This window comes from Apteryx rowi, unplaced genomic scaffold (assembly GCF_003343035.1).
Source record: "Apteryx rowi isolate R43461 unplaced genomic scaffold, aptRow1 scaffold_219, whole genome shotgun sequence".
In the NCBI taxonomy this organism is placed as follows: domain Eukaryota; kingdom Metazoa; phylum Chordata; class Aves; order Apterygiformes; family Apterygidae; genus Apteryx; species Apteryx rowi.
In genome coordinates, this window is record NW_020448519.1 from 518,606 (window position 1) to 533,597 (window position 14,992).

The 14,992-nt window shown below is 39.7% G+C and overlaps 1 protein-coding gene across 1 annotated transcript in view; it reads right to left on the minus strand.

The window, feature by feature from the left end:
* Window positions 1–13,675, minus strand: part of ST7 (suppression of tumorigenicity 7) — a 73,859-nt gene extending 60,184 nt beyond the window's left edge. Inside the window, exons 1-4 of the mRNA XM_026064503.1 lie at window positions 13,653–13,675; window positions 7,276–7,435; window positions 1,860–1,914; window positions 1,170–1,285 (exon numbers count right to left, since the gene is read on the minus strand). Of these exons, the coding sequence (XP_025920288.1) occupies window positions 1,170–1,242 (73 nt within the window). The 5' untranslated portion in view covers window positions 1,243–1,285; window positions 1,860–1,914; window positions 7,276–7,435; window positions 13,653–13,675. The remainder of the gene's footprint in view (window positions 1–1,169; window positions 1,286–1,859; window positions 1,915–7,275; window positions 7,436–13,652) is intronic.
* Between the last annotated feature and the right edge of the window lie 1,317 nt (window positions 13,676–14,992).

Consider the following 14,992-nt stretch of genomic DNA (forward strand, 5'->3'; position numbering starts at 1 on the left):
ACCTGGGTCAAGAAGTTGTCACCAATGCTCTGCAGGAACCTCCAGGACTGTTTGTGCCTAGCTGTGTTGTCTTTCCAGCAGATATCGGGGTGGTTGAAGTCCCCCATGAGAACCAGGGCCTGGGATCGTGAGGCTACTTCCAGCTGTCTGTAGAAGGCCTCATCAACTTCCTCATCCTGATCAGGTGGCCTGTAGTAAACACCCACAACAGTGTCACCTCTATTAGCCTGCCCTTTGATCCTTACCCATTAGATAGTTAGATTATGCCAGCTGCACTGTTGCATACAGAGAAGAAAGAGAGGACAAGCAGCATTTCCCTCTTGGTGAGGTAGGCTCCACAGGCACAAAAGAATATGAAGAAAGTTGGAATCTTATTCCAATTCCTACCGTGCTGTTACTTCATGTGAGTGCTAAATGGAAACAGCATCCAAGCTAATCAGACTGCCTCAAAATTATCCCACTGATTTCATAAAGGAGGATTCATTCCTGCATCAGAAGCACAGAGTATATTCTCCTTTGTAATTATGCCCTCAGAATGGAGTGCCCAAATGTCAGGATCTCTATTTTCCTAAGAGACAAAGAAGATTTGTCTCTTCAGAGACAAATTCTGATGATCAAAATCATGGTTGTACATTTTATAGCACAACCAAAGTCATTTCTTTAACAATAAAAGCTTAATACAACTAAAGCTGCTTATATCATATTCAGTTCTAAATGTGTTGTTCCCATTTTTTGTAGAACTTCCAACTTCAGCAGGAACAAAACACAGGACTCAGTTTTACTGAGTCTCAGTGTAGACTAAATGGTACTTAGAGAACATAACTCTACATACTACACACTGCAGCAGGAGGCAAATTAAGCTGTACATGTCTGAAGCTACTGCAAGAAATAGAAGGAAAACGCAAGTCTTCACACTGTAAGTGGTACCTTGAATGACTTCAGCAAAGTAGAACAAAACACAGCGACACAAATTAGGTAATTTACAGATTGTACAACTTGTACAGATCTAGAATGTCGTTCATCCAACAGCAACAGCTTTCCAAGCACAGTCAAACTTTTACCTTTATTAATCTACCTGAGAGAACTGACGTCTGACTGTATTTTTATAGTGCCAGTTCAAAACCACCGTTAACCTATTAGCAAAACCGGTTGTTCAGATGGTCTCTTACTAGCGTCTGCAGGCCGCATATGATCTGTGTCACATGTAAAGAATGTCTGATGGTCCTGTGCTGAAAGATTCATATCATAGTAGGTCAAAGGTTCTCTCCCTGTTACCCATGTATACCTGCAAACATGCCAACAAAGAGACATTCTGGTTAAATGAGCTCATATTCAGCAGTATTTATAGGAAAGGAGAAAACTAAACATCAGAGATGGGCATAAACTACTAAGTTCACCCAGCTGATCTCTTTATCAATGTACGTTGCATTTCCCTGTACTGTGATGGAGCTATAGTAGTTGAACCTAAGCTAATGAGGATGTTGGAAAGCATACAGGAAATCAGTAACACACATATTCAAACATTAAGACTTCATGGAACCCAGATACAATTCATTAGGTTGCCTGCTATAACTGACTTGAACAGAACTACTACATTAATGTGCTAGATGCACTGAAAACACTTATGTTTTCCAGTTTTTCTAATAACACCAAAAACTGCAGAAATAATGAGCGCTTGAGAATGAATTCAAACTCCTTTTCTTTCAGAAACATCTCATATATGACAGAAAAACCTGGTACAAGTGCATGTGTCAACAATTTTGTTTTCTTTTTCAATCTCAGAGTTCAGTTTATGAACAAGTACAATTAAGATCCTTAACCTAGTACTACACCTGAAATTATAACACTGTAGCACTTACCGATTATACTCAGCTCCTCTGAATAGGTTTAAGGGATTTCGCCAGACTTTGCATTCTGTCATAAACAAAAACAGAAACACACAATAAAGAGTCTCTTCCAAATTACAATGTTACTTGAGGTTTGTCAGAAATATCAGTTATCTTCTAATGAGCCTTAGCAAATGACTTTTACTTTTTATATGTGCAAATGGAAAAATTAAGTGCACAGAGATGCAGGTGGTAACCTGATTTGTCTTTCCACTTTCCTTTTCAAATAATAATTTCATTATAAATTAGTTTTAAGAAATGACAGAATTCCAAATAAATAACCTCTAACAAAGCTCCAAATGCCAGACTAAAAAGATAATAATGATTAGTGCCAGGACTCACATTTACCATAATGCAGAATTGAAGAGGGATCATATTGGGGTTATTGCACTGAAAAACTGAGCAATTAACTCGGTCCCTATGGACTTGTTATTTCTATAGGAAAACTTCACTGTCTAGTCAATACTGCAAGTCACTGAGAACCTTAGGTACAATTGCCAATTTTAATTCCTCTTTAGCTTTAGAAACAAAATTCCATGGCAACATCTGCTGACATTACTTGAGTTACAACCACTGCAGGATTGACAAGGGAGTCTAAGGTTGATTGCCAGAGAAAAGTTTATTGCAAAGGTTTGGGAACACTAAAAGCATTTCATACATTTCTTTTTCTCCTAAGAGAAGAGAAATGCAAATTCTTCACATCACAGGCAGGAAGAAATAAGAAAATCCACAACAACTTCATTTACAATAGTACTCAAAAAATCACAATATCAATTTTTACAGCTTTTCATAAGCAGAGGTCTTAATTCTGGCTTTTCTAACTTAGCTCTTACTTTAACGTCAGTATAATTCTTTTGCTTTCAACAAAGACACAATTTACTCCAGTCAAAGTGAGACCAGAATCAAACTAAGTACTTGCAACAAAGACTAAAAAGTCACTGTGGGACAGCATGCCATTTTACTACAAATCAATTACTGGATGACACCTCACTGAGTGCTCTGCAAAAGCCCATCAGTAGTGTTGGCTCTCCAGCATTTCACCAGCTGTTTTCCACCACCAAATGTCAACCAGTAAATTTTTCCCTAAGAAGTTATGTGACATCATTTCTAGAGACCTCACTGCAGCATGTTTCTTGCAAGATAATGAGTCAACAGGGTATCTACCCTACTTCATATAACATATGGGAAGTTAATGCCTGTTCCCTTTAGGCCTGGTCCATTAAAATGAGAGACAGACACAAAGAATGGCAAGTCAAGCCTTTCTCTTTTTTTCATGGATCTATCTCCCATTTCTGAGTATGAAGCTAAAGTGGCAAGAAGAGGAAGCATCGTACATAAATTATTTGCAATACATAACAACGCCTGCAGCTGCACAAAAATCAAAGGGCATAGTAGGTAGCCCTTCAGAATGGTCCCTACATTAGATAACATATGCATGAGACAGGGACAAGAAAAAGGCAGGATGACTAGGAAGAGTAAAAGCATTGATTATACAGTCGCATCCTTTAACTAACCACTTCAGCAGCTAGCTAATATTGGAAAGCTCCATTAGCTTACCCAGAAGTGCTTGATCAACATTCAGCCATTCTGTTGCACAGCCAGAGGGTATGGCTGTTTGACAAGCTTTAATCTGGTAATTTATATAGAATATGATTTTCAAACCATAATAAATATTGAATAAATACCAGCCTTCTCAGTTTCAGAGGAACAATTCAGTGGCTTGGCTTACTGTATTTGCAATAAACAAGATGAGAGAACAAGAATTTGATCACAGTGATACCATTCTTTCTGTTCAATTTATTTAAATTTTAGTGGTTGTGCTTGATCCAAGCACAGTACTTAATCACCCTGGTGGGGTAAGGGGGAGCTGGGGAACAAAAAGGGGAGGAGTAGAAGCTGTTTTATTACTATCTACTGTCCTGGAGGCAGTTTGGCATCTGTCTGGCTAGTTAAACATGAGGTGCTCTTTTGTTGTTTTTGTCTTGTTATCTGCTGATACCAAGTCTGAATACAACAACCATTCTTCCAGTCTTTCTGAAGACAAAGGTATCTACTGCAATAGTCTACAAAAGTCAAATATCAACATAGGAAAACAGGGTGAACCAAGTAAAAAAAAAAAGCCATCTTCACCTATTTGGATAGTGACAGAAATATCCCAGTGTTGATGTATGATAAACTGGAAAGGTTGCCTCTTCTGTTACATTGCAAAATAATCATATTATATAACTGATGTCCTTATTTTGTATAAGCAAGTAGGATTTTTTGAAGATTCATCTTTCAGCTGCTTATTCAATGCTCAAGTTTTGAATACTGGTATCTTTCTGAAGGTACGATTAATAGGCTACCTGTACAGACACACTTCACAAAGATTTTGCTAGAGAAATTTATAGAATCAAGTGCCTACAGATTGAAAGGCAAAAATGTCCTTAACTATTTCTTTGTATCAGAAAAAATCAAGATGCTTGAGTGAACCTCATTAGTCAAAATACTGTGCCTTCCACTTTAAGAAGAGGGGAGTTATTTCAGAGTTGCTGAAGTGTGACTGACCGCACTGATGAACACACACAGGTGTTCCCAAGCCATTCCATGCTTTCTGCTGGTCCACCCAAACATAATCTCCTGGACCATGCAATGCTGCTATTCATGGCCTTTCCTCTCCTCAGATGGGAATGGCAACTGCTGAATTTGCTGTGCTATGTGGAGGCTTCCTGAAGTACAAACACCCAGCACAGAACATTTTTTTGAAGCCACCTACATCATTTAACTTGTGAGTTTAAAACTAATTTTTCCTTGTTTATTTTCATAAGAATGGAAGAGCAGAAGTAAAATTTGCCAGGACAGAAATTACAGACATAGGTATTTCAGCTGTTAAACAATAATGCTTTCTCCTTGACTGAATTTGTTCTGTTTCACACACTTTTCCTCATTTGTTAATTCTGTTGAGTTTTAAATGCCTAGAGAGGACATAAATTTAATGAAATACTGATGTTACAACGAAAGCTAACCATTTAATGAAATACTAGGGGAACATCCCTAAAGAAAGCTAAACTAATTTCCAATACTAAGATTATGACCTGGACATAAATCAAAGGCTGAAACCATTAAACTCCATTTACAGATCAGGAAGATAGACTGAGTCCTGCCCTGAGTTTCTCAAACAGTGAATACCTACAGCTCAAGCCAGAAGTAACAGTAGTTCAACATCCTTATCAATCATGGCTTAAGTCTTCAATTCATTCCACCCAGGTAGCTCTGTATCACCCAAGCAAGGACATAAGTTCCCCTGGGATTCCTATTCACTCAACAAAGTTGCTGTTCAGTGCTCAAGAGGCTGATTCATCTTACGCAGGCTGACTTGTTTCTTGCTGCCTACCTCTCAGAGGAATCCCCTGGCAACCAGGCTCCCAACTACAGCACCTCAGCAAAATCTCCAAATTTGAAACATGAACTAAGCAACTTCCAGAGACGGAACATCTGTGGCAGAGCTGTAACAGCACACAAGTTGTCTCAATGCAAAACTGACACTTCCCTCCCCCCATCACGTAAGAGCTGTTTTTTTCTGATTTACTATCATCTTTATCATCAGAGCAAATGAATGTGTATTCATTATAGTAATATATAAATGCATAATAAAAAAATCACAACTCATACATATATACTGCTCAGGTAAGGCTCTCAAAACACTTTCTCAATCTTATGTTTATTCAGAAAAATTATATGCACTATAAAAGAGGCCCCAGAGTGTCAGTCAACTTTCTAAAATGTGATTTATTCAGAAACAGACACCATCAACCTGATTTGCAGCACCCATACCTTGCACTGAAGTTCATAGGAGCTGTGAATGTCCAGAACTTCACAAAATCAAGCCTCAAATGCCTGAAATCTTTTTTTAAACCTGACTGCATTACAACTTGCCCAAAGTCACAAATCAAATCAGTAGCTGAGTCAGGAATGGAACAAGCCCTTAAGCTATTAAAAACCACTGTGCTTCCACTTACTAAAGTGAAATCCAAATGTTGTTTACATACTATTTCCATTACCCTAAGAATCAAGCAATGCAAAAGCAGATGGGCATTCTCGCCATCTTTTTCTGATTATTTTCTTGACAGTGCTTTAACTATGCTGCAAGGCTCTGTAAAAGAATGAAAATAAAAATACTGCCTGACTTTAGAAATGATATTAGAGAAAGCACATGCAATTTAGCTGAGGTTTCAGAACAAGGAGGGCAAATGTGCATTTGCCTTATGGTAACAGAGCCTGAGCAATAAGCATTGCATGAGTTTGGAAAGATTAATTGCCTGAGCAATTAATGAAGCAGTCCTGTCTTTTATTTGACAGCAAAACAAATGTAAAGAAGGCCTTGTATGGTCTTGTGGCTCAGGATGAAATGATATTTATACCATCTGCCTATGGCAGGGGTTGAACACTAATTTTGACAAGCCACAAAACTCCAGACAAGCCAAGCTAATCTGTAGCAGCCACCAATTCAACAGGCAGTGGGCAAAGAGTGGCACTCAAAGCACTTGGCCACTGACTTTAACTGGGCCCAAATGTCCATAAATGTCTACCCAATGCATGAATATCTGCTATTTGCATGAAAGCCTTGGAAGGGAGAATATGGTACCTGTGGGTGGGGTAAACTTGTGGGTGTTTCCAGATTACAGGCAATCTCTTAACTTTCCACAATTCCTGTATGTGGCTGTTCAGGTTTAGCCACAATCTAGCTCTCAGGCATCATACTCTTAAACCTTGATCCTGTTAAAATGTAGGCATGCACCTAATTTTACAGTTCATGAACAGTCTTGCTGATTTCAATTTACTGCAAGTTCATGGCCTTAAGCAGTAACAGTCCAGGTTATTTTCCTCGTTAGGCAAATAATGACTTTCACTTTTCTCCATAGTAAGTGACCCAAGACATCCTAACTTTAAAAAGCAAAACTTTAGCTTTATACAACAGAAATTGCACAGCTATGTTTTCCACACCATTTCCCATATATTTTTTCATCCGGTTTTTTAAAGAAATCTGTACATATTGCCAGTCTTCATTGTATTTTTCTTAGGGTGAGGCTTCTAGCTTTATTAGAAAAAAAAGCCATCATGTATGTGTTTGACCAACGACCATTTTAGCTTTGCAAGACAAGTTGTGCAGGTTAAGATGACATCTTCCCTTAAACAGCTAATAGGACTGAAAAGGAAGGGAAGCTCCCGTGCGGGCAAGTGGGCACCCTGAGGATGGGGCGGTTACAGTGTACCCGAAGATCAGGTGAATGTCCGGCTGTGCCCAGGACCAGCACCTGGGATATGTCCTCCTTCTCACAGAAACCCCCGAATTTCTCTCAGCCGGGGGGGGGGGGGCGAACCCCGGCGGCGGCCCGCGGCGGCCCCTCACCTGAGACGCTCTGGCGGTTGGAGTCGGCGTCCCCGTTGGCGGCGTTGGGGGCGTTGGGCGCGCTGTTGTCCACCCCGCCCAGCAGAGGGCGCAAGTGGCTCACCGAGACCTGCTCGATGAAGGACGTGCCGTACTTGCGGAAGTACCACCACTCGAAGATCTGCAACACACACACAGCGCCGCGTCAGCGCCGCGCGCCCGGCCTGGCCCCGCGGCCGTTAACGGCTCGCTGCTCCTCAGCTTTCCCTTCCCCTTCTCCGTGTGTCTTACCCATCCCTCAGCGGTTCACTGGAACCCTAAAAAGGGAGGAAGCGTGAAAAAGCAAGCTCGGGCCTCCCCACGAATGAGCACCTCCCTTTCCTCACATCCTGAGGGGGGTCGCCGCGACGGAAAAGGCCCAGCGAGGCACCTGCCAGCTCCTTCCCTGCCGAGGAGCACCAAGCCTCGCTCACCCCAGCCGTCGGCCCTCACGGCAGGCAGACGGCTTACTCGTGCAATAGTGGAGTTTAAATTGGAGCAGAATTCTTGCTGAAGCCAGCCAGTCACTTCAGCTGAAAACACTGGTCTTTAAACTTTTTTTAAAAAGGTGGAAAATCTCAAACAAAAACTCTTTTTGTCAGCAAGCCCCCCCCCCCCCCGGAACATTATATCAGATAATTTCTCTTAAAAGCTTTTAAAATTGTTAGGAACACTCCTTTGAATGACTTCTGGAAAAAGGCCAGGTCCACCCATCTACGTTAGGCACAAAGATGCTAAAGTTAAGAGCATGCTCTTGCCTCACCTTTCCCCAGCTCCCTCTACAGTCAATGGAAAAACATGAGGAAAAGCAGGTTTGCTTGCTTTCCCAGTAATGCTTCCAGAGGATTTTATCAGATTTAATTTATATAAAAAAAGTTAAAAATACAGAACAAAACCCAGGAAATGGAATCCTACTGATTTAGATTATTTTTCCACAACAGAACTGTGGGTTCTGCCCCCCCCCAACTCAAGTTGATTCAAATTAATTTTATTTTCAGGTTTTTGGTTCAGCAAGTAAATCGGAAAAATGATTACTTACATAGTTCTACTTGAATAATCATTCTACAGCCTAAAAGATCCCCTTATAATTGTAATTATATACCATAAATACATATTTAAGTATTTTCCTAGAGAAATTCTGTTCTTGAGTAAGAATATGCATATTACAGGAAACTACATAAAACCTGAAAATGAAGAGTATTTCATACAAATAGGGAAAAGATTTTGAATGTAAAAATTATAAATGCACACATATTTGTAATATCCTAAAGGGTTTAGCAGTTGCTTGTGAATCATCAGCCAAACATCAATGTACCAATAGAAGCAAATATAAGTCAATTTTTTTTTGCAAAATATTGCAGTACTTTGTAGTATTGATTACACTAGAAATTCTGAATGAATGATCTTTGCTTTTTTTGTTTTCCTCAGTATTTCCATGTTTTATGTCAGTGCTGAAACCTTTTACAAAATCTCTACAAAAGAGGTTATTTATTCTTACTACAACTGTCCAAGATCAGCAAGTGGATTTATTGAAACTCGAAAGAATTAAATTCACATGATCTACACAGTCTGAGAGCTGTAGATTAAGTTCTGCTTGGCTGGCACAGAACCAAGTTATGGAAGGCCTCTTAGGAGTACAAGTTCTGCACAGAGGTTCAGATTCAGCTCCACACTTTCCCTCCCACGGTCACCTGAATCACCAAAAACAGTCTCCATATTTTTCCTTTTTGAAGCTCTCTTGAGGTCTTTATATAATTGAACTGACTTCTATCTCCATGAGATTGTCTGTAGACAAGAGACGCTTTTTTTATTTTAAACCTTTCCATAAAGGGAAAAAATTGAAAATAAACCTTTTAGCATAGTAAGAAAATGTTCCTCTCCAAAGGATTCACTAATGCATTCAGCATTGGGGTATCCCTTAATTACAGCCATGTTATTAAAAAATCTAGAGAAAAAATTCATATGGAGGAAGTTGATGCACTGGAGTGGAGTGGGAATTGAACTGGTGGCCATTTGAAGACACACGTTTGCACATTTGCATGGCATGTACATGGCAGCCCTGGAGATCACTTTGTCCCCAAAACAATCTAATGACTATTTTACAAGACATCAACAAGGAAGAATAAAGCAGTCTACTGGGAGAAGACAGAAGGACTATGTGAACACATAAAGGTCACGAGAATTTGGGAAGATAAACAGATGGTCACAGAGAAGTCAGAACATAAATACATCCAGATCGTTGTGAAATCTACATTCCAGGCAAAGTACCGAAAACCCACACAGCATTTATATTTCCTACTTATGTAGGTACCACAATGCTTTTGTCACTGCATTTGTTACTTCTGCATGTACTTGCAGTAGCACCCAACTGGAAATCACAGAAGCCAGGGACAAAAGTATCACTATACATCTGCTCTGTACTGATATACTTCCCCAGGCATCCACTACTGCCTGCATTTCTCCAGATGTTGGAGATGATGGACAGGGAGCTGGTGTGTATGAATCTTTGGTTTTAGCTGTTCTCATGCACTTATGTACACAACACACTCTAAAGGGTTTAGAATTTAAATCTTAGGATCTAAGAGAGCATCATAACAGAAGCAGGCAACATATGGCCAACCATGAGAGAGAGGCTGTGCCATCAGATACAGCATGTGTTTTTTCTTTATCCTTGGCTTCAAACTTTGAAGCTTGAACAGACTAAGGAGAACTCAAGCCACAGTTGTGCCTATCCAAGGCCTCAGAGGGAGCTGTTGTTAGAAATCAAGGGTTATAGTTTTGTATTGGGACAAGGGACACTCACTAAGATAACCTAGTACAGTAATTCTGCAGATAAAAGGACCGGATTCTCAGGTACAACATAATAACACAGCACACAGTTGGCTTCTCTGAGAGGCTGACATGCAGAAAGTGATGGCCTAGCAGAAAACTAGCAATTGCGTGCAGTTTCTGCAGCAAGTTATTCCTGCTGTATCCTACTGCTGTGCCACACTGAAGTGCAGCTGCCAGACTAGTCTCTCAAAACTCTTGGCAGCTACTGACTGTATCTAACTGGCTTCACACTTTAAGAGGAAAAAAAAAAGATTTTTAAAAATGTTCTAATAAATTAATTCTCATTATTTCAATCATAATCAGCTTTTAGATAAAAAGTCTATAAAACCCAAAGGGAGAGAGTGAGTGCAAGAGCACGTTTGAGCCCATTTGCCCTGCACAAATGTATACAAATTAGAAAAAATGCCACACTAAATTTTAATGGAACTGAGGGTACAAGCAGAAAGAATGTATATATTGTCACTACTACAGTTCCGCTGAGTAATGGAAACTTGTTAAAATGTGTGACCTAGTTGTAACTGTGTCTCCATAGACTTCCAAATATATTAATTGTAAAAAAGGGATTAAAGCTCCTAAATCATTTTACACAATTTTGACAAATATTTGCTGTGTTGAGTGAATCCAGTGCCAGGAAACATCAAACAGATATCAATGCACACAAGCTCTTAGAAAATAAAGCGATAAATCACCATTATAATAAGTCTTTGCTTGGCATGATTTGTTCAGGGTGTCCAAGAAGATAATTTGTAATTTGGTATTGTAGTCAAGTTGTCTTCACAGAATTTTTGCATCTTTCTAAGATGGTGTCATTTCTATACAGGCATACCTCAGAGATATTGCGTGTTCGGTTCCAGATCACCACCATAAAGTGAATGTCGCAATAAAGCGAGTCACACTAATTTTTTGGTTTCCCAGTGCATATAAAAGTTATTTTTACACTATACTGTAGTCTATTAAGCGTGCAATAGCAGTATGTCTAAAAAAACAATGTACAAAATGTGACACAGAGACACAAAGTGAGCACATGCTGTTGGAAAAATGTCCCCGATAGACTTACTTGACGCAGGGTTGCCACAAACCTTCAATTTGTAAAAAAAGCAATATCTGCGAAGCGCAATAAAGTGAAGAGCAATAAAACGAGGTATGCCTGTAAATCAAATTTGATTTCTAACTGTACCAGCCAGTTTGAAAGCAATGTGAAGTCAACATGCTTTTGATAGTTCAGCAGAGGAGAGGTCATCTGGCAGAATAATTACTAACTATAAGGATTAATGACCTGTAGAAAGAGATCTGGATCAGAGATTAAATTAAGGAGAAAGGTCATTTCTGCACCACTTCTAAAAAGAAAGGCAACATCATTTCTCTCAGGGGGAGCTCATCATCACATACGTTTCCCTTTTCAGAAGGGTGGCAAAGGCCTTTCCTAGGTTCTCTCTAGTTGATGCCTGTACTTTCAGATCAGAACAGGGCCAAGCACCTCCAGACACTCAAGGGATCTTTGAAACCTTTATTTTCACAAAGGCCAAGTCAAAACCCTGGTCTGAACATTTCCAGTTTTGTGTGTTTAGAAATCCAGATGTGGAATTTTTATTTTTTAATCTGGCATAGACAATGCTTAACAGTTTAATTTTGGAAAACCCTTAATGATGATTTCTAGAAATACATGACTATGAAAAAACAACTTGTAGGTGACAAATGTATTTGGGTTAAATAAGAGCTGATTAATCACTCATAACCTTCCTTAATGCACTGCAGGTATTTGCTTTAGAGTTTAGGGTTTTTTTGTTGTTATTGTTTTTGTTGCTTCTCTATACAGGTACTTCTTTTCCCCACTTCTCTTCCCCTGTGAAATGAAAACATTACAGTCCTTCTCTTTCTTATCTTTGCTCTCACATATGGACAATCCTGGATCATTTTATTTCTCTGTGTAACAACGAATCTATTCTGCATCATTTGGATTATCTGATCTTCCTGCCCGTTTCTTCAGAACAGATATTCCACCATAAATGCATCAATTCACAAGGGATGGTTTTGCTGCTTGTTCTCACTAGACCAAATAGTGATGTCTATCAGTGATTTGAGTTATGCTTTCCTGTTTATCATATCTGAGACAGACATCCTCTCTTGCAGGGAACACTCTCTGTAGTCCTCTCCTATTGCAATAGAAATAGTCTTCAATAGAAATAGTAAAGAATCTTGTTTACAGGCAACTTTCACAGCTCAGAGTTTTCATTCAACCTTGTAATTAGGCTTCCAGCCCTCAGAAGGGCAAGAGTTGGAATACTATTCCAATATGAGGGGTGGTAACAATCAATCTAATGGATTTAAAATGAAACTTATTCCTTTGAGGAACAAGAGAACAATAGCAGAACTGGATTCAGTGATTATGCCTATTAGGCATTAAATAAAACAGAACCACAGCACAGGTGTGACTGCTCAGTCATCCATGTTGTTTATTTGTCAGCATGCTGCCTAGCCTGTTTGGCCTGTGCCAATGACAATGACTGGACATGGTCTGTTTCCAGTAGGCAATACGGGAAAGATCATCCTATTTGGTGGGATAAGAGTGTTCATCCATATGGATGCGAGCTCTGCCATGCCACTTGCCCTCAGCACCAGAGAAAGCCACTGGTCTGTTTTGTTGAGCAGTAAGGGATAGCCACTGACTCAAAGAGATCCTCCAGTCCTGCCCAGCTTTATTCTAGGAAAGACTTGCCTCTGACCATGCTTTCAGTGCCTTTAATGACATCCTTCCAAATTGAAGGCTCTGCAGCCCCATTCCTTTTGGATGAAATACACCAATTTGGCACCCTCTTAGACTCTTATTTTCTGGTTACGAAAGCCTCCACTTGTCCTATCTCAGGGAGTCAGAGTGAGAAGGTACAATGCCAAGCTTTAAAATTACCAGCTTATTCAAAATAACCATTCTACTTACACATCTAACTCTGGAAATATAGAAATGGGGAAAGAAAATCATATATTGCCTGGAATAAGTGCAGTATTTCTCTCAGCACTGGGTAGGCCTCAGTTTCCTATGCTACCTGTCTCTTGTCTGTGCACCAGGTTACAACCCGCCTTCCTGCAGACCCTTCCTCTCTCCTCTGCTCCCTGGCAAATGTTTCCAGCTTCTCGGGAACTCCCTGCATGGATTCTGCCCTCCCTGACCTGTCAGCCTCCACTGAGCAGAGCAGAAACTTTGAACAGTTAATACATATCACTTTCAAACTGCCAAAGATTGTCCCTGTAAAATTGTCAGACTTTCTCGAGAATGTGGAAACACCCAAAACTCAGTCACCTTTCTGCACCTCTGCAGCATGCTACACAAAGGTAATGAAACAGAAGAACAATTAATATCAACAGAAAATAATACAGGTCTCTTCCATGTTATTCAGATCCTCTCTAAGACTTCCTGTACTGGCACCATCAGTTACAAAATGCTGAGACTCTCACATATTATATACATACTGTAGTAGTAGCAGACAGCCCAGCTGCTCAAGACTAGCCAGTCTAATGCACCCAAGCTTTACCTCTTTGTTGACTGCCAGTCTTAAGTCTCCTCTCTGAAAGGCCTGGTATTTTTTTATTGCAGATTGTTTCTCATCATGCAGCAGAAAACTCTTTATATTTGTCCCAAGCTCTGAAGTAGAATAACAAGTCATTCTTGATGGTTATTCAAGACTGGGGTTCACTTCTGCCTGTGATTTGTTAGAACTGAGAATCAGCCAGTTTGCAATGCAAATGCCACCTGTATTTGCTAACGAACATTCACTCTGGTGATAACTATTTTAGATATGCAGTCTTACAAAAATAGTTCCAGCTCACAGCATTTACTTGACCTCAGCTGTGTTTCATGACAAAGCTATGTTACCCTACCTGTGGAAAACCTCAGGCTTTCTCAGACAGCAAATGCAATACAGGTCCATTGTATTCTGTGAGTATGAACCTTGTCTTTTACTGAATTAAAAGTAACTGGTGGAACCAATTTCTACTACAATAGTTGTAATGCAGACTGGGACTTAATTTGGTTCAAGTTTTTAATGCTTGAAGTAGTGCAGGGAGGAATTAAATTTGTCCTGAGTTTTTCATTTTAAGCTATGTGCTGTAGTCAAGTAATTATGAAGGAGAATGGCTGAGACAAAAAAGACTTTTCTGTACTGTCTTGAGCTATTGAGAAAACAAAAGAGGTCTGAAATCCTTGCTTCATTAAAGTGACATTTCCTACAGTGAGGCCAGAATGTTACCTAAAGAATGAAAGCAAAATAAGAGAGAAAATAAGATGGCAGAGTAGTGTTTTGCAAAGTAGTCATGTAGCATGCGATTCCCCTGAAGCTGAACTTTGCAGAGTCATTGTTTCATGACCTAAACATGAAATAGGAAAAGCATTCACTTTCCCATCAGTCACCACACTTCTGAAATGATGGAATTTTCCATCATTTCATAACCTGCACTACTGTGATTTCTCCTGATTAGGAATTGCAGCCAACTGATAATGGAAAGAGATCTGCCAGACCATATGGTGGAAAATTCCAAGCAATATTAGTACATCTAGTCTGACAAATACCCCAGTGATGTAGATTTGAGAGGAGAATGTTTATTTTATAAAACAGTTTCATTTAAGACTGTTAGCAGAACTAAGAAACCTTTAGAACTACAGATGCTGTGTAATGTGTCAGGTAAGTGGGTGGTGGTGTAGACAACTCACCATGTTACAGGGCCATTGGTAAACAGCAAGATTATTTAGAAATAATAAATTTGAAGAACAATTGGGCTAGTGACTGGCTGGCACTACCTCCCTATAACTTACCCAGCTATCTTTCCTGATGCACAGTCTGTTCAAGTTGTGGACTTCTCCTTCCATGTCCATCTC